Source organism: Andrena cerasifolii, chromosome 5 (genome assembly GCF_050908995.1).
Source record: "Andrena cerasifolii isolate SP2316 chromosome 5, iyAndCera1_principal, whole genome shotgun sequence".
Taxonomy (NCBI): domain Eukaryota; kingdom Metazoa; phylum Arthropoda; class Insecta; order Hymenoptera; family Andrenidae; genus Andrena; species Andrena cerasifolii.
In genome coordinates, this window is record NC_135122.1 from 4,103,374 (window position 1) to 4,128,782 (window position 25,409).

The 25,409-nt window shown below is 36.8% G+C and overlaps 2 protein-coding genes across 8 annotated transcripts; both read left to right on the forward strand.

The window, feature by feature from the left end:
• Positions 1–1,287: 1,287 nt before the first annotated feature.
• On the forward strand, positions 1,288–10,756 carry LOC143369271 (uncharacterized). Of its 2 annotated transcripts, none has more exons than XM_076813010.1 (2): positions 1,288–1,409; positions 1,876–10,754. In XM_076813010.1, the coding sequence occupies exons 1-2, from the start codon at positions 1,313–1,315 to the stop codon at positions 8,130–8,132; spliced, it is 6,354 nt and encodes a 2,117-aa protein (XP_076669125.1). In that variant the 5' UTR covers positions 1,288–1,312; the 3' UTR covers positions 8,133–10,754. The 2 variants fall into 2 exon arrangements, with proteins under 2 accessions (XP_076669125.1, XP_076669126.1); XM_076813011.1 differs by having other exon boundaries at positions 1,352–1,409; positions 2,605–10,756.
• A 2,099-nt stretch (positions 10,757–12,855) lies between these two features.
• On the forward strand, positions 12,856–25,398 carry LOC143369289 (ornithine decarboxylase 2-like). 6 transcript variants are annotated; one of them, XM_076813049.1, is made up of 8 exons: positions 12,856–13,073; positions 21,739–21,990; positions 22,067–22,143; positions 22,231–22,403; positions 22,487–22,787; positions 22,868–23,107; positions 24,341–24,549; positions 24,635–25,398. In XM_076813049.1, exons 2-8 carry the CDS (start codon positions 21,807–21,809, stop codon positions 24,837–24,839), a joined length of 1,389 nt encoding a protein of 462 aa, XP_076669164.1. In that variant the 5' UTR covers positions 12,856–13,073; positions 21,739–21,806; the 3' UTR covers positions 24,840–25,398. The 6 variants fall into 6 exon arrangements, with proteins under 6 accessions (XP_076669164.1, XP_076669166.1, XP_076669163.1 ...); XM_076813051.1 differs by having other exon boundaries at positions 21,750–21,990; XM_076813048.1 differs by lacking the exons at positions 21,739–21,990; positions 22,067–22,143; positions 22,231–22,403; ... (1 more) ...; positions 22,868–23,107; positions 24,341–24,549 and adding exons at positions 14,797–15,049; positions 15,129–15,205; positions 15,292–15,464; ... (1 more) ...; positions 15,929–16,168; positions 16,264–16,472 and having other exon boundaries at positions 12,896–13,073; positions 24,635–24,939.
• The last annotated feature ends 11 nt before the right edge of the window (positions 25,399–25,409 follow it).

Genomic DNA, 25,409 nt, shown 5'->3' on the forward strand with positions numbered 1-25,409 from the left:
CAGTTTTCATTAAACGTTTCATAAAAAGAAGAAATCAGACACATGTACTTATTTTCCATTATGGCAATTTTAAAATTAAGTAGACCAAATGTATAAATATTTTATATAGGAAAAAATATTAGTACGAAGTTTCATCGTTTGGGGGCGCCACTTTTGGCATATTTCGTAATAAAATTAAACATCTCGTAAGCTATTGAGTTTTCGACTATCTTACCTTATACTTTTTATACGCAGAATAACGCAAGGATTAAATTCGTGTAAACAAAATTGTATGGTTCCATTTAAAAAATGAGTTCAAATGCAGTTTTCAAGTGTACCGCCGCACTTACGAAAAAAGTAACTGCGTAGGATGATAGAGTTTATTAAACAGTGCAAAATTTTCCTCTACGATTTTGTTCTATCTGCACTTGGAACAAAGATACAGCCTGGCAAAGTTGCTTTTTATTACATGGGAAGAAATTAGATTTTTTTTCAATTGGGGGCGCCACTTTTGGTCACGATCCGATAGATGGCGCGCAGCGCCATTTTCTCGGATTGGGTGTTCTGTTTTACCCTACTGTTAAATTTTCAAAAAACTTCTTCGAGCAATAAATAAACAATTTTATTTTGCAAATTAATTGCATAATAATCTATAAAGCCCCCAAAAGATGCCCACGCCCTCAGATCGTAAATAAATAAATGTACCAACCTTTTGCGTGTTCGAGAACATAACCTTTCTTTCAGCGAATCGAACTACCGCAGGAAATGAATTAATTTGCATAATTTTGCAGTTGTATCTTAAAACACAAACCTCCTCCCACCTTCGTTATATTTAATTAATTGCTAACAGGTCAAATCCATCGCGGTCTTTAGTAAACGTTCATTTTATTCAATAAATTACAGACCCTAATAAACAATCAGTGTAAAAATAAAGTAAAATTAGGAACAGTTACCTTACAATAACAATACTTTGCATCGTTTCTATTAAATTACTTTCGGCCTCATATACACCTGTACATCATAAAAAAATACATCATATTTCGTAATAAAATTAAATATCTCGTAAGCTATTGAGTTTTCGACTATCTTACCTTATACTTTTTATACGCATAATAACGCAAGGAATAAATTCATGTAAACAAAATTGTATGGTTCCATTTAAAAAATGAGTTCAAATGCAGTTTTCAAGTGTACCGCCGCACCTACGAAAAAAGTAACTGCGCAGGATGATAGTGTTTATTAAACAGTGCAAAATTTTCCTCTACGATTTTGTTCTATCTGCACTTGGAACCAGTCACTGCCATCACTGACTCCGACTGAGTCCGGTGTCCGGATGTTTCCATTGTACACTCAGCACGTGTCGACTTATTTCCAATATAGATCCATCATGTCAAAGCTCGTCAAAATCGACGTGTACCACACTGTGTCTTGTGAGTTAACATTTATTTATTTGAGGAGATAGTAAAGAAAATCAGGGTAAACTTATGACGCCAAGCATGGATTAGTCAATAAAGAAAGGGTGGGAAATAGATATTTTCGATGTTAGAGAATATGAAATAAGGATAGAAAAAATATGAAGTAGGGAGTTAATAGTTCAATGCAGAGTACTTATGATCAATCTGAAAATAGTTCTTCGGGTAACCAAATACTGTTTCAATTATTGACATTTTTCTCAGCAAAATCTTCTCATTTAGAGGATTTACTGCGTTTTTCATACCTTTTTTATCTTGGTAACAAGCTTTAGATGTCTGTTTAAGAAAATATAAATATTATAAATCAAGTGATTGAATTAAAATTTGCATTTTAAAAAATATGAAAGAAACTTATAAATCTTAACATGATAACAGGCTATTAATAGCATTGAATCGTCGAGTTATACTGACTGATGATTTGTAGATCAGGCACTGCGAGATGCCATAACCACTCCATCGGAACAACGTAGTCTTTCAAGGAGTTCAGCTAAGGAAAATCTTGAAGCTCGTCCTAGCTGTAGCAAACGGAGACGTTCTGTTACAGACACAGATGATGTAGTATCAAAGAGGCTGTGCGCAGATTCAGAATTGCCTAGTGGTTTACAAGACAAATTTAGGCAGGATGTGCCTGGTGAATTGCTCAATCCTTGTCAAACCAATCAATACAGGAATAATCTCCCTCATGCTTTGATTAGACTTATGTACCAATTAAACTTGTCGGTGCTTTGCTCACTTAGAAAGTTGAAATATGAACATAAGTATCCTTCATTGTCATTAGCATTTGAATGTTCTGAAATTGATAAATTTAATAATATTGTTCTTCGCTGTAAAGAGAAGTCCATTCATGTACAAATTGAAAATGTAGACAACTATTATGTAGATAATGTTATTAGTTATGCTAAATTATTTGCTAAAGAAAGACGAAATCGTTTTTTTATTAATGATTACTTCAATAGTTTTGTTAAACATGTAATATCTCAGTCAGGTAATTTATTACATTATATAGAATATCTTATTATCTATACTAATTCAGGCTTGGATCTTACAGAAGAAGAGAAATTAAAACAAGAACGATTCAGAAATTTTTATCCTTTTAAGTTTTATAGAATAAATATCGAAAATTGTGACATTTTACGAAACTTTCTGTTCACAGGTGATAATAGACAAGGGTGTGGTTTTTATCAATTTTTGCAGGATAAAACAACGAGAGAAGAATTGTTAAAGCGATTAGAATTTTCGCCTGCTATCCAGAAAGTAATGAAAGGAAGAAAACTTTCTCACGAATTTGAAAACGAAATGAAAGGAGCATTTTTAGATAGATTAGTATTTGCAATTAATCAGCCTAGCAGAGAGAAAATGCGCAGCATTGTTACGAGGGAAATAGAAAATAATAGTGAAGTTCAAGTTGATTACATAGCATTACAAGAAAAAGTATTTCGTGACTTAATGGCTCCAGAAAAGCATACAAAATTTGGCGGTTATATATTGGGGATGACATATCAATTCAATTTATTAATGTCCTTCTTGCATTCCATGTTCTTGCATAAAAACATGTTTTCGGTAAATTTTGAAGGAAAAGGCGATGGTATATCTAATGATATTATTATCAATTACAGAGGTAGAATCACTTATGTAAAGGCTCATACTACAAATAGTAGTATTGGTTATAGTCAGTTATTTCCTTTCAACCGACAGGGGAAGAGAGATAAGTTATCTATTAATAAGCACTTCACTCTTTTTATTGAAGGACTAAAAAATGATATAAGATATTTTATTATCTACACTGATGCAGGCATAGATCTTACAGAAGAGAAGGTATTAAAAAAAGGGCATTCAAAAGATTTTTATCCTTTAAAATTTACTGCCATCGATATTAGAAAGAAAAAGTACAAAATTCTAAGAAATTGTTCGTGTATAAATGAGAATAACCTTTATCAATTCGCACAGGAAGAAACAGTAAGAGAGAAACTTTTGAGTCTATTAAAGCTTCCCCCGTCTTTGCAAATAGAAAAAGAAGAAGGGAGACTTTCCGGTGAGAATGAGAAAGAAATAAAAAATAAGTTTTTAGATAAGCTAATACTTGCAGTCAACCAACATAATAGGGAAAATTTGAATAGTGCTATTAGAAATGAGATAGATGACTCTAATGTTCCATATAATTACGAAAAATTACATGAAATAGCGTTACGTTGGTCAGAATCTCGCGAATTTGGCCCTATTACAAAAAATATAATGGAAAAGCTTTGTAAAGATATAAAAAACAATAGATCTAGTTACCAAAAAATTGAAAATAACAACATTAATGAAGAAATAAAATTTGCTAAAAGTGTAATTGGTAGAGAAGGAACACCTGCGTTTGATCAATTCTTGGATTTTTTAATTAAAGAAGGAAGACTAGAAATTCTGAAAAGAAACGGAATAAACCCAGCCAATATGTCCAGTATTTTAGGTAGAGCAGGAACTAATGCTCCTAAAGCTTTTAAAGACTTATACGATCTTTGGTTCGATGAAGAAGGAAATAAAACACAATATTTAAAAACTCTAGAAAAAGAAGGAATAAATTTGTCTAATATGTCCTGCATTTTAAATAGAGCAGGAGGTAATTCTGCAAAAGCTTTTAAAGACATATATGATCTTTGGTTCGATCTGAAAGGAAATAAAACACAATATTTAAAAACTCTTGATGAGAAAGGAATAAACCTCGCTAATATGTCGAGCATTCTACGTGGAGCAAGGGCTAAAGCTGCAAAAGCTTTTAAAGATTTATATGATCTTTGGTTTGATGTGAATGGAAATAAAACACAATATTTAAAAACTTTAGGGGAAGAAATATATCTACCTAATATGACCAGTCTTTTAAATGGAGCTGGAGCTGATGCTCCTAAAGCTTTTAAAGGCTTGTATGATCTTTGGTTTGATGAAAAAGGAAATAAAACACGGTATTTAAAAACTCTAGAAGAAAAAGGAATAAACTTATCTAATATGTCGAGTATTTTAGGTAGAGCAGGAACTAATGCTCCTAAAGCTTTTAAAGGCTTATATGATCTTTGGTTTAATGAAGAAGGAAATAAAACACAATATTTAAAAACTCTAGAAGAAGAAGGAATAAATTTGTCTAATATGTGCAGTATTTTAAATAAAGCAGGAGCTAATTCTGCAAAAGCGTTTAAAGACTTATACGATCTTTGGTTTGACGAAGAAGGAAATAAAACACGATATTTAAAAACTCTAGAAGAAAAAGGAATAAACCTAGTTAATATGTCCACTATTCTAAGTGGATCAAGAGCTAAAGCTCCAAAAGCTTTTATAGGCTTATATGATCTTTGGTTTGATGAAGCGGGAAATAAAACGCGATATTTAAAAACTCTAGAAGAGGAAGGAATAAATCTACCTAATATGTCCAGTATTTTGCACGGAGTAGGAGCTAATGCTGCAAAAGCTTTTAAAGACTTATATGATCTTTGGTTTGATATGAAAGGAAATAAAACACAATATTTGAAAACTCTGGAAGAAAAGGGAATAAATCTATCTAACATTTCAAGTATTTTATGTGGAGCAGGAGCTAATTCTGTAAAAGCTTTTAAAGATTTATATGATCTTTGGTTCGATGAAGAAGGAAATAAAACACGACATTTAAAAATTCTGGAAGGGATAGGAATAAATTTACCTGATATGTTCAGTATTTTATGTGGAGCAGGAGCTAATTCTGCAAAAGCTTTTAAAGACTTATGTGATCTTTGGATCGATGAAGAAGGAAATACAACTCGATATTTAAAAGCTCTATTAGAAGAAGGAATAAATCTACGTAATATCTCCAGTATTTTGCATGGAATAGGAGCTAAAGCTGCAAAAGGTTTTAAAGACTTATATGATCTTTGGTTTGATGTGAAAGGCAATAAAACACTATATTTAAAAGCTCTAGAAGATAAAGAAAGGAACCTACCTAATATGTCGAATATTTTACGTGGAGCAGGTGTTAAAGCTGCAAAAGCTTTTAAAGATTTATATTATCTTTGGTTTGATGTGAAAGGAAATAAAACACAATATTTAAAAAGTCTAGAAGATAATGGAATAAATCTACCTAATGTGTCCAGTATATTAGGTGGAGCTGGATCTAACGCTGCAAAAGCTTTTAAAGACTTATATGATCTGTGGTTCGATGAAGAAGGAAATAAAACGCGATATTTAAAAACTCTAGATGACAAAGGAATAAATCTACCTAATGTGTCCAGTATTTTAAATGGAACTGGAGCTAAAGCTGCAAAAGGTTTTAAAGACTTATATGACCTGTGGTTCGATGAAGAAGGAAATAAAACACGATATTTAAAAACTCTAGATGACAAAGGAATAAATCTACCTACTGTATCCGGTATTTTAAATGGAATTGGAGCTAAAGCTGCTAAAGGTTTTAAAGACTTATATGACCTTTGGTTTGATGATGAAGGACATAAAACGCAATATTTAAAAACTCTAGAAGATAAAGGAATAAACCTAGCTAATATGTCCAGTATTTTATGTGGATCTGGAGCTAAAGCTGCAAAAGGTTTTAAAGACTTATATGATCTGTGGTTCGATGAAGAAGGAAATAAAACACGATATTTAAAAACTCTAGATGATGAGGGGATAAATGTACTAAATATGTCGAGTATTTTAGGTGGAGCAGGAACTAAAGCTGCAAAAGCTTTTAAAGACTTATATGATCTGTGGTTCGATGAAGTAGGAAATAAAACACGATATTTAAAAACTTTAGAGGACAAAGGAATAAATTTACCTAATGTGTCCAGTATTTTAAATGGAACTGGAGCTAAAGCTGCAAAAGGTTTTAAAGACTTATATGATCTGTGGTTCGATGAAGAAGGAAATAAAACACGATATTTAAAAACTCTAGATGATGAAGGGATAAATATACCAAATATGTCGAGTATTTTAGGTGGAGCAGGAGCTAAAGCTGCAAAAGCTTTTAAAGACTTATATGATCTGTGGTTCGATGAAGAAGGAAATAAAACACGATATTTAAAAACTCTAAAAGGAAAAGGAATAAATATATCAAATATGTCGAGTATTTTAGGTGGAGCAGGCGCTAAAGCTACAAAAGCTTTTAAAGACTTATATGATCTGTGGTTCGATGAAGAAGGAAATAAAACACGATATTTAAAAATTCTAGAAGAAAAAGGAATAAATATGTCAAATATGTCGAGTATTTTACGTGGAGCAGGAGCTAAAGCTGCAAACGCTTTTAAAGAATTATATGCCCTTTGGTTTGATGAAAATGGAAATGAAACACAATACTTAAAAATTCTAGAAGGAGAATGTGTAAACCTAGCTAAGATGTCTAGTATTTTAAATGGAACAGGAGCTAAAGCTGCAAAGTCTTTTAAAAACTTGTATGAACTTTGGTTCGATGAGGAAGGAAATCAAACACAATATTTAGAAAATCTAGAAAAAGAAGGAGTAAATCTACTGAATATGTCCAGTATTTTGTGTGGAGCAGGAACTAATCCTGCAAATACCTTTAAAAACTTATATGATCTTTGGTTTGATGAAGGAGGAAATAAATCAGAATATTTAAAAACTCTAGAAGAAGAGGAAATAGACCTAAGTTGTACGTGTAGTATTTTGCATGGAGCTGGAGCTAAAGCTCCTAAAGCTTTTACAGAACTATGGAATAGTTTTCTTGATGAGCAAGGAAATAAAAAACCCAATTTAGAGCATTTTATTAAGAAAAAAGATCGGGAAAAATGTTTTAATCTGGGGAACTTATCCAGTATTTTAAGTAAAGCAGGAGATAAAGCTAAAGATGCTTTTGAAAAATTGCATAATGTCTGTTTTAATGACGAAGGAGAAAGAACAGAACTTTTAGATGATTTTTACAAAGCAGGTTTTAGACCAAGTAACTTATCTTCTATATTATGTGGAACAGGATTTCGTGCTTCTTCTGTGTTAAAAAGATTACATAGTGTTTGTTTTAATGAGAAAAGAGAAAAAACAAAACTTTTAGATGATTTTTGCAAGGCAGGTTTTAGGATGGGTAATATATGCCGTATGTTGAGTGGAGCAGCGGATAGTCTAGAAAAATTTCATAATTTTTGTTTTATCGGAGAAACAAAACGGTATTTAAATCGTTTCTTAAACGAGAACGAAGGTTTTACGCTAAGTAATTTATCTAAAATATTGCATGGAGCAGGGGCTAATATTTATTCTGCTTTAAAAGATTTTCATGACGTTTGTTTTGATGGAAAAGGAAACAAAACGCAGCTTTTAGGTAATTTCCATGGGGTTGGTTTCAAGGTCGGAGATTTATCCAATATATTATCCAAGGCAGGAAATAATGCCACGTCTATTTTAATTAATTTACATAATTTGTGTTTTGATGAAAAAAATTATTTAGATCACTTTTTAGCCGAGGAAGATCTTTTTACGCCGAAAAGTTTATCTAAGATATTGCATGGAGTAGGAGTCAATATTTGTCCTATTTTTGAAAAGTTGCATGAAATTTGTTTTGATAAGGCAGGGAACAAAACAAAGTATTTAAAGAATCTTATAAAAAATAATACGCCCGACATGGTACTTGATATGTTATGTGAAGACGTTAGAAAAGCTCGTTCTCCTTTTTTAAATGATACATCACTTGAACAGAATATTAGTGGTATAGAGAAAAGCAAAATAAAAAAATATAGATGATCTTGCACATTCAACTCATTCCAAAACGAACTCTTCTCACGGTCGTTGATTGTGGTTGCTGGAAATGGTTATATTATTTTTAGCATTTGATAATATGTGTTTGAGTACCAGCTTGTTCCCCTTCTTCTACTCCAGTCAGGGTTAATTGGAGCATTTGGGAGCACGGCCTTCGTGATGTGTACCAGAGCCGCGCAGAAGGAGACCTCGAAAGCCAATAATACCTACCGTGAGCATACAACGGATAAGGAAAACTGTGGTAGTTGTGCGTGCAGGCTCATACCGTAGGTTAGGCTTGAATGAATGGGATTCTTGGGGGCCCCAGTGTTCGGTGCCACTGGGACTCCCAAGGTGGCCAGTTATTTCAGCCTATGAGTAGGACCGCACACTCCTACAGTTTTCCCTGGCTGTTGTACGCTCACGGTATTATTGGCTTCGAGCTCCCGTCCGCACGACTCTGGAAAACACCATCGATGCTCGTGCTCCTAAATGCTCCAACTGGCCCTGACTGTAATAGTACAGTGGACCCTACTACAGGCCTGCCCAGTCGGGAGCCGAAGGCCTCCTTAAGTTCTAGGACCCGGGCAACAACCGAGCGCGGAACTGTGACGTTGCTAACCACAGCATAGGGTGCAGGAAAACTGCAATAATGTTGCGTGATACGAGTCTACACGCACATACTACAGTCTTGTGGTTACTCCCGCCCTTTGCTGTGGTTAACAACGTATTTTTAAGAAGACAAAGCCGATGAATATATCTTGATGTCATCAGCTGCTTTAATCGTTACAACTGTTACGTCCGAAACCGAGATGGTGATTGGTTATTGATTCCGGAACGTAAAGAGGGGATCTTGCTCCGTCGCAACCGTAATCTCCCTCGGGTCGGTCACGCTTTTTTGGAGTACTGTGCGGGGGTAGGTGGATTGGCATTAAAGATCGAGAAGGAAAAGAAGGAGGATGTGTGCGGGCGCGCGTCGGTGTTTCTCGTCTTGGGACCGTCAGCCAGACCCTCATCTCAGTAGGGCTATAGCTGATGGTCCCTACCCTAGACTCACGGGGACTAAGAGGAAATAAACTTAGAACTTGTATACATACGAACGAGAGTGTACAATAGGACTTGCGAGAAGAGTAGATCTCAAGCGGCGCCGGCGGAGACTAACCGGCGTGACCCATGTGGTGAGGCCGGGACGTCACACAAGGCTTGGTATGATAATCCTGGTCGCTTAGATACGATTACGAATAGAGTTATCAACAGACGCGGTCGCGTCTGGAAGCTAATTCCCCCTTCCCCTCTACCCATAGGCACACTGAGCGACCATGTCTCTATACACGAAAGATAGCGAAATTGACAGGTCGTCGGAGCTATTTTAGCCTTATTATCTTATTTTATGACATAGCGCCGGTGTTTTTACATGATTAAGCGAATAATTTTTTTTTCGAACCCATATGTCGTTTTACTTAATGTATCGAGCTATATGTCTAAAAGATATAAGATTTATTTTGAATTAATAGTTATAAAAATGATACTTTTAGCATTACGAGTTATGACGTCACGTTTTCCTCCTCCACTTGACGCCAGTAGGTGTCGCCTCGAAAGCATAATTTATAAATGTCACTTGGCTGTCATTCAACCATAACCTGCTAGTTGTTAACATTTTTGAAATGTCACGATGGTAAAGAAGATCTCGCGCGATAGCGGCGGGAGGTTCATAGGAGGCAATTTTTTTGCAAAAGATTCAACAAGACGCATTTAATTTTTTTTTTTAGCATTATGCAATAATTTACAAGGGCTCCAAAAAATAGTTAAATTTGAAATGACAACATCTGTACACTGCAGAAAATGTTCTCATAAAGAAACAACCACTACCAGCCATTATATTCTCCCCTTGACAGTTAAAGAATTGTGTTTAAAGTCAAAGAAAGGTACACCTTTACAAGATTATATTAATATTGCTTTACCGATTGGTTGGAAATCGGGTTCGCAAAAGCTGTGCAAACAATGTTCTGAGCAAATATTTACTAAAATTGAAATTACTACTCCGCCAATAATTATTATAACGCAATTGTTGTTGTTCTCTTATGATGAAAATGGCAACATTATTAAAGAAATTAATTGTAAAATTACCGCTGCTCCACAACCAATATCAATATGTAATAAAAAATATAAATTACTAAGTGCCGTATTTCATAACGGTCCTCATCCCCAGAACAGACAACGACAAAATTAATCAAACGAAATGGCCCAAAAACGCCAAAAATGTGTATATTCTTTTTTTGCAACGGCAAAATTGAAAAGAAATCATACGTTTACACGATTGTATTCAGCTTCGATCCTCTGTTTGCTTCTTGTATGTTTGCTTCATATCTGAAAACTCGAATTTAACACAAAATCCACCAATCCACTGAATACGTATTACCACACGTATAATATAATTTACATATTTAATCAGGATTAAAGGTAGGATTAATTAGAAAATATTTAATAAACTTATAAAAAAAAAAGAAACATATCTGAGTTTAACGTAAACGAACATGTAAAATTCGCATACGTTAATATCCACGCACAGTATCGTGGTTGTGGTCGGGGCCGTGGCAGTCAGGAGGAAAGCCGTTAAGGCGAAAAAGTTTATTAACTTAATATTGTTAATGTATTTATAATGTACTATGTAATAAATTTCTTTCCTCGCATATATGTTTTCTTTGTGGTGAAATATCCTAGAGAGTGACCGGCGGTACATTAGCTTGATAAGATCAACACAACAAAAATTCACAAATTATGAAAAAAGTGATGAAATCCCCCCCAATAAACATGACTCATGTATGAAAGAAGCTAATTCCCTTTAATTCACGAAAAAAGTTCTCATGCAAAGATTGTGAGATCATCTTTGCTAATTCCAATTGTATTCTCGTTCTCCGTTCGAACACTGATTCCTCTGTCACTTTTTATACTTGACATTCCTTTATTGGCCACAAATCGATTCGGCGCTCAGCTGTTTCAAATACCCGGCTTGGTTCGTCTTTTTGAGCCGAGTTATATGAATAGGCTCACTATTTTTCGGGTGCTTGAACAGCTCTATGTGCCGTACGACAAGTCAGAAAAACTGCGAATGAGTGAGAAGGCACCATAAATTACTCTTCGCTGTTGCGTGACTTCTTCACATTGGGACATAACACTTTAAATGATTCTAAGACCACTTAAAAAGCCATTTCGGTAATTACAACAAAAAGCATTTAAACGTAAAAATGACAAAGACATTAGTCTATGCGAATATACTATAACAGTAAATGACTTTAACGTTTGGTACTTTGTTTAAGGTCGGTTCCCATCTGTAACATTAATAAAGAAACGTTAATCGGTAAAAGTGATAAAACTTTCACTCTTGGTATTTTTTTGTATTATGGTCGATTCACACCGCAATGCGATAAAATCACATTCGCCTGCATAGCCTGTAAAAAAAATGATCGTTTGGTCCCAATTCCTTCAATACACCAAGTTATAGAAAAAAATTCCCGTAGTATATAATTGGTACAGCTTAATTTTTTAGTTATAGGCTCTTATGTATTTCACAAAATAAGTAACAGAAACACGTATGGGAAAGCTACCACCACACATCATACGCAGCACTCTCAGTTTTGCTAAAAAGACTTTAAGATTTCGGAATATTAAAAGCACTGAATGAAGTTTTTTTTAAAGATTAAACATTTATCCTTGATATTTTTAAACTCTACATTCTTCTTAGGATACAATATTGTGTAGATTTTGTATGACCATCATTTTTAAAGGGCTAAAGTTAATGAATTCAGAAATGGCAGTGCACTATGTCAAGGTGGAGGCTTGGAATGTTAGTAACACTGAGACCTCGACGAGAATCTACTTTGGGTACACTTACGTATATTAAGAATATGTAGCCAAAATTGAAAATCGTTAGTTCAGATACTGTCTGAAAAATGTGTACCTAAAGCTGTGTATATTACATCGTCTTTTTTATACCTCTCTAGGTAGAAATTCCCAGGAAGAAACCGTGAAACAATCAGCATAATTTCTAACTTCGAAATATTTTCTAGACACCCACGTGTAAGTTACAAATTTTGTATTTTTATCATTCCAACTTTTGGTGTAAATACAGCCAGAAACTGTGTAAATGCCTATGCGCTCACGTACAAACAGGCGCCCCAAAGCACTCAGGCCTAGTAAGCCCCGCAATGTAAGTCAGATTACAATTCTGTAAGCACTTCTGTTTGTAGTTCAACAATTGCTTATTGCCAAAAAACAAAATGCTACCGAACACGCGTGTATATAAACATTTTTCATTATTCTGACGTGTAATTTCCATCTTTTGAACGCCCTGTAAGTATGTACGCAAATCGCAAAACACATTAGAAATATGTCGAAAGAGTCGGTGTCCACATACATCATGCATCGACCTGGCATTTTACGTCTTTAACTCATTCGGTGTGTAAAACCCAAAAAATAGAACAAATAAAATAATTTAATTGAATAAAGGAATATTACATATTCGACGTCACGTGTTTCACACTCGGGAGGATCACGCTGACGATGAAAATTGAATGTATTCTTTGCCGTTCTGTTGCAAGTGTAAACGAACCCTTATGCGTTTAAAATCCGTTAAAGAACAAAGATAACTTTAAATTACTGGCACGCAGCAATACACACGTATGCGAGTATGAATAAAACCTACGTGTATGAAAAAGATATTGCTAATGTGTCAGTAGTAAATGCTCCGCTTACGACGTCACCGGCAAAGTGATATACAACCAGTATATATAATGGTCAATCATACGCATCGTGCAAAAGTTAAAGAAATTTTTTCCAAATTCCGGGAGCAATTTTATTGCTACCCGATTATATTATAGTTAAAGTTATTGCTCCCAAGAACAAATACCTGGGTGACCGTCGGTGAAAACTATTCCAAGTTATTTACATGTGAGTTCGTCTTAAATTTGACAAAGTAATAAACAAAAATTTATTTTCTTTATTACATATGTACAGCGCGTTTCTATGCAAAAGCTGTTTGCAATAACATAGAGAATATTGATTTTAGGTAATAATGATTGTAGAATGTTGTCATAACTTATATCTAGTTTTATTGTTAAGTGGGTATAGCATGATTGTAGTTCTCCATCGATACAAGAATTAGTCACCTGTCGCGTGGATTTAAATTTTACACAAAAAAGCGCATCATTCAAACACTTTGGCCGCTACGAATCTTTGTTACCATTAACACTGTAACTGGCGTCGACGCGTCCTTACGCTCTGGGATTTCCATCTTGGGCACGGTTTTGACATGATTTCACGCCAATACTTTATAAAAAAAAAACTTGGAAAGTATTGTCTGTAAGGCATATGGGATTTCGACTGTTTCTCGACTTGTTCTCAAGCGGTCATTTAGCTGTCGTTGAAAACACGATTGGCACTGGGGGATGTCATAAACCAGGACTGATAGAGTAAGGATAGTAAGGCGATAGGGAAATGTGAGGGAGAATGTCCCGTATCCCCGGAGGGGGATAGATTTATGGAAATAAATCTATCTATCGACTAGAAAATAGCATTTGCGGAGGTTTTAATTGATTTGGGTATACCAAGTAACTATACTTTACTTCCCTCGTTCGAGTTCGTACTATTAGATCTAGTCTTGTTCATAATTTCCTTTAAACTAAAGTACGTTGGACGGAAGGACGTGTTCCAACTCGCTCGCCTAGCGCTGATCTATTTTGTCATATTGCCGCTCGGCGCTTGTCGGCAATTACCGCCGACGCCGTTCGCTCGGCGCTTCGCGATCGCACTGGAATACTGGCCGCCTTCGTGCCTTGGCGTCGCGCGACTCTCGCCTCTGGCCTTATGGCCTAGCGGTATCGCGCTTGCTACACATTTATTCAAAACCCTATTTATTCGTTAATATGAGAGCTATCGCAACAAAAAGCCATGAAAAGCACACACACTTACCTGGTTCATCAGAATCCATGGCTTGCAGTTCTAACGATGCACCAAAAAAAAGAATAATGATGTTCAAATATACGTGTGCTAAAGGCGCGCCGAAAACGAAATGTACATTAACATTCACGGGCACTAGGGTTGTGCGGGAACGGGGGAAGTGTTGTACGATATTGACGCATGGATCAACTTTATATAGCGACCTTTTATGTTTTTCTGCATTGATGTTTTTATAATCGACTTTATGGCCGCCAAGTTTGGCAAAATACCCCTACCTATGCGCGATGATTTCCCACTGCCGCATGCTCTCGCTCATTCTCAGTCTCTCGCACTCGCCGCGGCGACTACAAAGGCAGTAAGTAGTGGGGATAGAAATGTTCTCTCAACGGAACAGAGAACCCGTTCTTATCGCGGGACAACACTATACACCTCTGTTGATTTGTAAAACAATGGAAGCCGTTAGTACAAAATATTTTGTAGTTGCCGACTTCGATTCGGATTACATTATGGTTTAATTTAATTCTGTCGCCGACTGCACGCTATGTTAACAAAAGAAAAATATGGATAGAGAACGCATAGAATTAACGTGAATCGTATTCCAAATTTCGCATTGCTAAAGAAATTCGGGCATAGTGTCTATTAAGTTCAAAATGCCACATATACAATTAAATGTAAAATAAATCATGATTGTATTTATAACGAACGGATCTTCTAGATTCATTTCAGATTACTTCGAATTTTTTAAAGCGGTTCCTACTTTCCTTTCGGAGAGCAATTTGCAGCGATGTCCCCTTTAAACTTTGACAATGTAATACTGTGCGAGGATACGGCAAACGATGATGACATAATAAAGACTATAATCGACATGGAGAACAACCAAGAACCCTTCTGCATCCTAGACGTCGCTAACGTGATACAGAAGCATCAGGATTGGATTGAAAAAATGCCAAAAGTCGTGCCATATTATGGTACCATTGATATAATATTTATTAGCTTCGATTCTGGTCTTATGTCTAGATAATTCATTGCATATTATTATAATTACAGCTATCAAGTGTAATTCAGATCCAACAGTCATTAAGGTCTTAGCAGCTACGAATGCTGGTTTCGATTGTGCTTCCAAAGTATGTCTCTACTTCTGTCGTGGCTAAGTAAGAGTGGTGACTTTCTTTAAATGTATGTCTTTTATTCTTTCATACATTCGAAATAGAATGAAATAAGAGAGGTGATGAAATATGGAGTAAGCGCGGAAAGGATTATCTTTGCGCATCCAGCGAAACTGCCTTCCCATATAAAGTATGCTAAAAAAATGAACGTCGAGATGATGACCGCCGACAGCGAGAGTGAACTTGTAAAAATTAGTGAACTTTTCCCAGAAGCGAAGTAAGTAGAGCAACGGATTGACAATCATCCCCCATTGACGAACTGCGTTTCGAATAATCTTTCACCCTTCTAATGATTAACAGAGTAGTGATTCGAATCCGATGCGATGCCAAGGTGACGCCACTGTGTCTAGGATCAAAATTTGGCTGCAATCCTACAGAAGATGCCGTTCACTTGATACATCTTACGAAAAGTCTTGGTTTGACTTTGCATGGGTTCAGCTTTCACGTAGGCAGTCCGTGCGGCGAAGTAAACGCTTACAGTAGAGGTATTTCAATGTGCAAACGATTGATTAACATAGCTAGAACAATTGGCTGCAACGATGTTCAGTTAATCGACATTGGGGGTGGATTTCCTGGCGACAGCGACTGCGAAATTGACAAAGTGAGACGGGTTATCCTGTACCTACATATCCTTATCATTTTATTCGTTACCAGATTTGCAATTTCGTTTTTCATTGTTAGTTTGCCAGTGTCATTAACAATGCCATTCAGGATATAGACCCTACCATACAAATTATTAGCGAGCCAGGTCAGTATTACGTGGCATCGGCATTTACTTTGGCATCGTACGTGCATACAAAGAAATTTGTTCCCATGGGAGAGAAAATGATTCGAATGTACTACATGAACTGCGGCGTGTACAATTCTTTTATAGATGAGTTATTGAACTTGAAGACGAGACTTCCAATTCCCCTGCACGAGGTATCGGTATTATTTTATGTTCCAAGATATCATCATTCGACTAGAGGGTTTTAAGTAATAATGTTTTCTACATGGAATATTTATCTGTACTTCAGCCTACAAGCAACGAGAAATTTCTTTCTATTCTTTGGGGCCCAACATTGGACTCCACGGACTGTGTATTGAAGAATGCGCTGCTACCCGAATTTAATGTTGGCGATTGGCTAATATTTAAGGATATGGGGGCATACAGTATAAGTTTCACTTTTCCATATAATGGTTACATGGCACCCACAGTGTATCCATTTGTGAGGAAAACTCAATGGTGCGTATTGTTTTGTGAATTATTTACGTGGCAGATGTAAAACGAATTTATTTTAACATATATTTAAGTATTAATCGATTTTCAGGAAAACTATTATTGAACGGATGAATTTAGAACACAACAGAACAGAACCGCAAATATCGTATTAATTTATTGTAATACTAGAGGAAGTGCAGTATATTTGGAATATCAGTTTGTAAGACGAATAAAAAATTTCGGCAGAGGATGGGAACAAATAAAACTACATAATATCATAGGGAAACTAATAAACTTTTATATTTCAAACTTTCAGTATTAATAAAAAATAAAAAGTAGTTGAAACTTTGGTCTAAATGAAAAATGACAGGAAGTTGCGATTTCGTTAAGGTGCAGGTAATTTGGAATACAGTAAATCTTCGTTATGAGCCCGACGAGCTCGTATCGCGTAGTAGACACTATTCCGCGCGGCCAATGGCGCGAGTGAGAAAACACAAGAGCGAGCGAGAGGAAATGAAAGAGCCTCTCGCTCGTTCCCGGGTTCCCTCACACTTTATCGAAGGATTCCAAGAAATGGTGGGGATAGTCGACGGGCTTTAAACACGTGGTAGTAACGGGCTCATAACAAGGATTCACTGTACCGGTATTCCAATTTACCTTCTTTTTATGAGCTTAAGAAAACATGTAGTTAATAAAATTATTTTCTTTAATTCCGCCAATCACAAGTGTTTGAAAAAATGCACCGAGATTTGGAATAATTCTTGACTTTTGTACTTGTACATTACATCGAACACAGTATTCCAAACCCTGATAACCATCTGCCTGCAGCAGGGTCTGCCAGGAGAGCGCAGGATCTGCCGGTAGCTGCGGTGCAGCCTACGTCCACATTCAGGTCTGCGCACACATCTCCGTTCCGTGTCAATTCCGTATCCGTCGTGCCAGTGGTAAGAAGAAGAGGGGCGTAGAGGGTCTCTTCTTCTTACCACTGGCACGACGGATACGGAACTGACACGGAACGGATATGTGTGCGGAGACCTTTCAGCTACGGTGGGTAGTACGTACAATGGCTTCGGACCCGTACATAGGTACAGTTGTTAACCGCCGCGGCGCTGGCTCGCGGGACAATATGGTCATGACCTGATACCACACACGTTTAACACGTAATTATAGAAATGTCCAGAGAGTCATTTCATGCCAAATTCATCATACTTGGCGATGCCTGGGACTTTGATGAAACTGGAATAGGGTAAAGGACCCAATTACTGACACCTAACCAATTACTGTCACCTTAAGCTATTTTACTTAAAATAACGAATAAATAAACGTTGTAAAGTCATACACAAATGGAATTATGTAATTCAACCTAATCTATACTATAGATTATATATTATAGTTTATTCGTTATTTTAAGTAAAATAGCTTAAGGTGACAGTAATTGGTTAGGTGTCTGTAATTGGGTCCTTTACCTTACGTCTTCCCTACAAATTTGAGAGAGAGCACTTATCTCGAGTATAAAATAGCGGTGGAATATCAAAACAGAAGCACGCGCTGACACACCAGAGAGCGCTGAATCTCGTATATTACTTTTTAACACGAGCTCTTATGGGATGCTTCCACTCTATCTTATCTTCTTTGCTTATAATATAATCCCCTGCCTATGGCTTACCTTCTCTCGCATCCAATCTGTCAGCGCGTGCTTTTGTTGTGATACTCCAACGCGTCTTTATACTCGAGAGATAAGTACTCTCTCTCAAATTTGTAGGGAGGACGTAGCAGGCGGGAACACGCGATAAGGGATCCGTCTTTAATTTGTCTGGAAGACGAAGCAGGCGGGACCACGCGCAGGCAGCTTTCCTTCCTGTGCCTTTCTCCACGAGGCGTATTGATGGTGGACTTGGCGGATAATACTTCTTAATTGCTAAATAAAAACTGAACAGGCTTACTTATGTCCCTAGCACGCTGGAACAGAGTTCGACGAAACGACCACCGTTGTTTGTCGTTTACCTAACTCGTTGGAGGCCTGGATACTTATATACAGTGTAAAAATTATTCGTACAGCGACCAATTTAAAGTAAAACTTTGTATATCCATGTCAGTAATAAATTTTAACAGAAAAAGATAATTAATAAATATTCTTATATGTCTGTAGAATAGATCTTGTATATAAAAAATTTATTCCCCTTAACATTTATAAAAATATGAACAAAAGCAGATAAACGTGCAGAAGTAGGCGCGTAGTAAGTATTAGTACAGTTAAATAAAGAAATTAATAAACTATGGAAATAAACTAAGTATTTAATGTTTTAATAATTTGCGTATGGAAATTATTTAGTTGGATGTTATAGGAGGGTGATTCTCTCGGTGCGCCTGATCAAAGAGATGCCGCCTGGTCAACCGTGACGAAGTCAACCCCCCGTGGTGCCTCTCCTAATTGATGGATTTCACCCCTTGAAGGGGTTGGAGTACATATTAAGAAGTGCGAAATGTCCCGTTTCCGCATTTCTCGTCAGATCTCTGCGGAAACGGTGCCAATCGATTCCTTATGTTTCGCCAATGAAACTAACACCAAGAACGACGCAATTCGGAGCATAATGAAGGAAATTACATGAAAAATTGATTCGCATAATTTCAAGCTAACTTCGTTGAAAGTAGTCCGATTTGCATGATATTTGGTATGGTTTTTATCGGAAAAACATAAGGGATCCATTGGTGTCACTTCCATATCGATAGAACAAAGAATAAAGAATTATGTTATTTCTGAAACAGGTATGTATCCTCGGCCATAGACCCTTTCAAGCCAGCTCGAGCCCAAGTGGGATTCTGAAAGCTGCGCGGCTGGAGTCTGGCCGCCGACCGCGGCTAGGAAACTCGACCTTTACCCGGCTAGCTCGTCATGACTGCCTGTAGCGTCGCGCGGTCCCCTTCACAGCGGAAGGCACGCTGCGCGAAATAAAGATTGAAAGGGAAAGCACGCGCGTGAGGGGCCCCTACGCTGGAGAGCCCTGTCATAAACTAATTGTACTCATTACATTTGGCAAAGTAAAATCTTTGTATTTGGAGTTTTGGCCAGGTTTCGGGGCAAACTCGCCACTGTGCGCTCGGTTGTTTCGGGTACCCGGCTCGGCTTAGTTTTTCGAGTCGAGTTAAGCCGGGAATCCACCTGGAAGCTAAGCTAAGCTATGCTATGCTATGTTAAAAAAAACAGCTTCAATACATCCTTTGACATCAAAAGCTACGTTTCTGTGCTATGTTTTTTCGGGGTAGCTCGGCTGTAGGCTTGCTTTATTGAACTGCTCTATAAGCCACGCGGCAAGTGAGAGAGAGACTGAGTGTGAGTCAGCACGGTAATCTACTTGTCACTGTCGCATGACCACTCACTCATTCTCGCTTGGGGAGACAGAATTCTAAGAATATTTAAAAGGCCACTTCGGTAGGAATGATAAAGAAAAGTTAATTGGTAAAAGTGATAAAACTTTTACTCTTGGTATTTTTTTCTATTATGGTCGATTCACACCGCAATGCGATAAAGTCACATTCGCCTGCACAGCCTGCAAAAAAATGATCGTTTGTTCACAATGCATTTAACATACCGAGTTAACGAAAAAGATTCCGTTAGCATATATTTGGTACTGCTTAATTTTTTAGTTATGGGGTCTTTTGTTTTACTTAAAATAAGTAACAAAAGCACACATGGAAAAGATACCACCACACATCATACGCAGCACTCTCACTTTTGCTAAAAAGACTTTGAGATTTCGAAATATTAAAAGCACTGAATGAATTTTTGTAAAGATTAAACATTTACCCTTGATATTTTTAAATTCTATATTCTTCTTGCGATATAATATTGTGTAGATTTTGTATGATAATAATTTTTAAAGGTCTAAAGTTAATGAATTCAGAAATTGCAGTGCACTATCAACTTTTTTATACCTGTCTATAGGTATAAATTCAACAGTTGGCGTAATTTCTAACATTGAAATATTTTGAAGAGACCCACGTGTCGTAAATGTTGTATTTTTATCATTTCAACTTTTGGTGCACGTAAGTACAGGATCATCCGTTAAAACTGCAACCTACTTCTGCTTGTAGTTTAACAATTTCTTATTACCAAAAAACAAAATGCTGTCGAAAACACGTGTATATTAACAGTTTTCATTATTCTGACGCGTAATTCACAGAACACATTAGATCACAGATCACAGAACACATTAGAATTATCCAGAAGAAGTCGGTGTCCACATACATCATGCATCGACCTGGCATCTTATGTCTTTAAATCATTCGGTGTGTTAAAACCAAAAATAGAACAACTGTAAAACGATCGATACTTGTATTGTTAGAATTAAAATAATTTAATTGAATAAAGGAATATTATGTATTCGATGTTACGCGTTTCTCACTCGGGAAGATCACGCTAGTGGTGACATTGAATTTTTTTTTTGCCTTTTTAATGCAAGTGGAAACGGACCCTAATGCATATCTATCAAACAGATAATAATATGACAGTAGTAAATGCTCCGTTTAGGACGTCACCGGGAAAGTGATACAACCAGTATATATAATGGTCAACTATGTGAATTGTTCAGCAGTTAATAAAAATTTCCGGAAGCAATTTCACTGCTGTACGATTATATAACACTTACAAGGCCGTTCGTATTAAAGTTATTGTTCTCAAAAACAAATACCTGGGTGACCGTCGGTGAAAAGTATTCCAAGTTATTTACGTGTGAGTTCGTGTTAAATAGTAACAAATATTTATCTTCTTTATTACGTGTGTACAGCGTGTTTCTGTGCAAAGCTAATTGCAATAACATCTGAAATTCTGATTTTAGCTAATAATGTTCGTAGAAAGTTGTCATACTTTATTTTTTTTTTAAATCGGACTTTATACTTTATCTGCTAGTATTTTGATAGAAACCTAGGTGTGAAACGTTGTAGACCGATATATTCTATATTATTAATAAAATATTATGTTTTGGTAACGTTGCCTGTAGCAGCACAGATTACAACAATGAATACTTCAGTCAAGCGTATAGAATGTCTAGCGGGAAAGAGCTCTCGAGCCGAATCTCCTCAAATTCAAATTTTTGGAGCTACAGTGCTTACAAAATAAAATCTTTTTAAATTAATTTGTATAATGCAAGCGTAGCGTAATAAATACCAAAAAGATTTATCTCAGTGTATGCTGTATTTAGTGAGAAAAAATCTTTAAAAATAGCTTCATTTTGATCGTCATTTTGCTGATCAAAGCAGAACGGTATATATTTATAACGAGCGGGTCTTCTAGATTCATTTCAGATTTCTTCGAAATTCTTAAAGAGATTCCATTTTTCTTTCGGAGAACAATTTGCAAAGATGTCCTGCTTGAACTTTGACAATGTAAAACTGTACGAGGACACGTCAAACGATCTTGACATAATAAAGACTATAATCGACGTGGAGAACGACCAAGAACCCTTCTGCATCCTAGACGTCGCTAACGTGATACAGAAGCATCAGGATTGGATTGAAAAAATGCCAAAAGTTGTGCCATATTATGGTACCATTGATTTAATATTTACTGACTTTGATTATTGTCTTATGATTCGGTAATTCATTGCATATTATAAATACAGCTGTCAAGTGTAATCCAGATCCAACTGTTATTAAGGCCTTGGCTGCTATGAATGCTAACTTCGATTGTGCTTCCAAAGTATGTCTTTGCTTCTGTCGTCTTTAAGTAACAGTAATGAGTTTCTATAATTTTATGACATTTTATTCCTTCACACATTCGAAACAGAATGAAATAAGAGAGGTGATGAAATATGGAGTACCCGGGGAAAGAATTATCTTTGCCCATCCAGCGAAACTGCCTTCCCATATAAAGTATGCTAAAAAAATGAACGTCGAGATGATGACCGCCGACAGCGAGAGTGAACTTGTAAAAATTAGTGAACTTTTCCCAGAAGCGAAGTAAGTAGAGCAACGGATTGACAATCATCCCCCATTGACGAACTGCGTTTCGAATAATCTTTCACCTTTCTAATGATTAACAGAGTAGTGATTCGAATCCGATGCGATGCCAAGGTGTCGCAAATATGTCTTGGAATAAAATTTGGCTGTGATCCGAAAGAAGATGCCGTTCAGTTGATACATCTCACGAAAAGTCTGGGCTTGACTTTGCATGGGTTTAGTTTTCACGTAGGCAGTGTGTGCGGCGAATTAAGCGCATACAGTCGAGGTATTTCAATGTGCGAACGATTGATTAACATAGCTAGAACAATTGGCTGCAACGATGTTCAGTTAATCGACATTGGGGGTGGATTTCCTGGTGACAGCGACTGCGAAATTGACAAAGTGAGGCGGGTTATCCTGTACCTGCATATCTTTATCATTTTGTTCGTTATTAAATTTGCAATTTCGTTTTTCATTGTTAGTTTGCCAGTGTCATTAACGATGCCATTCAGGATATAGACCCTACCATACATTTTATTAGCGAGCCAGGTCAGTATTACGTGGCATCGGCATTTACTTTGGCATCGTACGTGCATACGAAGAAAGTTGTTCCCGTGGGAGAGAAAATGGTACGAATGTACTACATGAACTGCGGGGTGTACACTTCTTTTATACTTGAGTGGTTGAACTTGAAGTCGAGAATTCCAATTCCCCTGCACGAGGTATCGGTATTATTGTATATTCCAAGATATCATCATTCAACTAGAGTATTTTAAGTCCCTGATAGCCACATCTGGAGAGCAGAAGCTGACATCAGAACCGTAGTCGTCTGTGTTCACATTTGGCTACGTTCTGAGGTGCAGAGAGTTAGTGCCTGGTGTCAGAATGGCAGCAGATCCACAGTAGATTCTGTCGTCTGCTTGACACAGCCAGCAGCGCCATCTGAGGGCCAGAATTACTAAACAATTGCCTATTCGTGATGTCAAATGGACGACCCTATGCACTAACACAAATGTACCATTATTGCTGTAGGTGTATCCCTACTCTTACATAACCAGCAAACAGATTCTGCAGTTTATTAAATAATTAATTCTTCTTATTTCCAAAAGTATTTATTATTTAATATTATACAGGATTGGTAATTGTTACAAATCAATATAATAATAGAAGTAGTACATATAAATCCGAAGAGGAATTTTCAATATTTGAATTTACAAATCCATGTACAGTAAGTTCCATAACCAGTGGTAACCTAATAGGGTGCGATTTCAGAAAATTTTCTATATTTTCGACTTCTTTTTTGTGTAGAATCACCATATTCTGTATTGTGTTAGCGCTGAAAACAAATACAATATTAGTATAAAATTAAACGTAACGTATGAATAAACAGGATACATGCGGTACTTACTTCAGCTTCAGCTCCACACAGTACACACCCTAGGCTATCATGCATGCTCCTGCGAATATTAAAATTTATAAGAAAACATTTGTTAAATCATTATCTACGAATCAAGACGATAAACATTCGTACTTCGCGCATAACCTAAAGTGACCAGACGTCTCGCATTGTGCGGGACAGTCCCGCATTTGAGCTCTTTGTCTCGGATTGGACATGTAACCTTTTACATTTTCGCATCGGCATAAAGTTACTGTTTTCTCTACTTTTTTTGTTGTGAAAAAAAATCACGTGTAGGGACCTTAGTAATTCTGGCCCTCAGATGGCGCTGTTGACTGTGTGAAGCAGACGGCAGAATCTGCTGCGGATCTGCTGCCGATCTGACATCAGGCTCTGCACCTCAGAACGCAGCCAAATGCGGACATAGACAACTTCGGTTCTGACGTCAGACTCTGCGCTCTCATGCCGAACCCTGCCACCAATCTAATATCAGACTGCAGACAGATGGTTATCTAAGAGTAATAATGTTTTCTACGTGGAATATTTATCTGTACTTCAGCCAACGAGCGGCGAGAAATTTATTTCTTCTCTTTTGGGCCCAACATTGGACCCCATGGACTGTGTATTGGAAAATGCATTGCTACCAGAATTTAATGTTGGCGATTGGCTAATATGGAGGGATATGGGGGCATACAGTGTATCTTCCGCTTTTTCATTTAATGGTTTCAATGCACCCACAGTGCATCCATTTGCGAGGAAAAGTCAATGGTGCTTATTGTTTTGTGAATTACTTACATGACAGATATAAAGCGAATTTATTGTAACATATATTTAAGTATTAATCGATTTTCAGGAAAACTATTCTTACACGCATGAATTTAGAACAGAAGCTTCCGGTCTCCGGGGAACCAACAGAAGGAACAAGAGTGAGCAGAGCGAAAGAAAAGAGGAAAGAAGGCGAGAATAGGAAGGAGCTGGATGTGCGAGAGATAAGTGAAGGAAGAGGGACAGGTAAGGAGGGAAAGGAAAGGAATGAGGAAGGAAGAAGCGAAGATTAGGATAAAGGCGGGGGGAGGGAGAAGGGAGGACGGAGAAGAAGAAGGTGGCGACATCGGGTAGTAGAGAAAAGAAGCAAGGTGGAGCATAGATAAGGCAGGAGTAAAAGATAGCCTACGAGAGGAGCAAGGACGTGGGGGACGGGAGAGAGAAAGAGTGGAAGCACAGCAGGGGGAGGAGAGGAAAAGGAAGAAGGGATGGGAAAAGGCAGGGGTAAGAAAATGAACACGGAGAGACCGACAAGAGAGAGAAGTATGAGTAGCGGAAATGACATAAAGGAATGTGGAAAAGAAAGAGAGAGAGAAAGAAGAAGAGGAGCAAACGGGTGGGAAGGAGGAAGAATGGATGTTCCAGAAGAGTAGGAAGTTACAAAGAATTTAGAACAGAAACCGTAGATATTGCATTAATTTGTTGTAATACTACCGTGATACCATATTAATCTCCTGCCATTCAACGATTTAAAACATTGGCTTTAGCTAAAGCTATTTACACAATGTAAAGTTATTTACAGCACTGACGTGCATTACATTGTCCAGTCTTTCATATTTGATTTTGTAAATATATAGTACATG

Excerpts from the sequence above, each read along its gene's own strand:
- LOC143369271 (XM_076813010.1), top strand. The coding sequence starts at position 1,313 with ATGTTTCCATTGTACACTCAGCACGTGTCGACTTATTTCCAATATAGA. Across the intron at positions 1,410-1,875 it reads CGTGTACCACACTGTGTCTT|ATCAGGCACTGCGAGATGCC; the intron begins GTGAGTTAACAT and ends GATGATTTGTAG.
- LOC143369289 (XM_076813049.1), top strand. The coding sequence starts at position 21,807 with ATGTCCTGCTTGAACTTTGACAATGTAAAACTGTACGAGGACACGTCA. Across the intron at positions 22,788-22,867 it reads GCGACTGCGAAATTGACAAA|TTTGCCAGTGTCATTAACGA; the intron begins GTGAGGCGGGTT and ends TTTCATTGTTAG. Across the intron at positions 23,108-24,340 it reads TTCCAATTCCCCTGCACGAG|CCAACGAGCGGCGAGAAATT; the intron begins GTATCGGTATTA and ends TCTGTACTTCAG.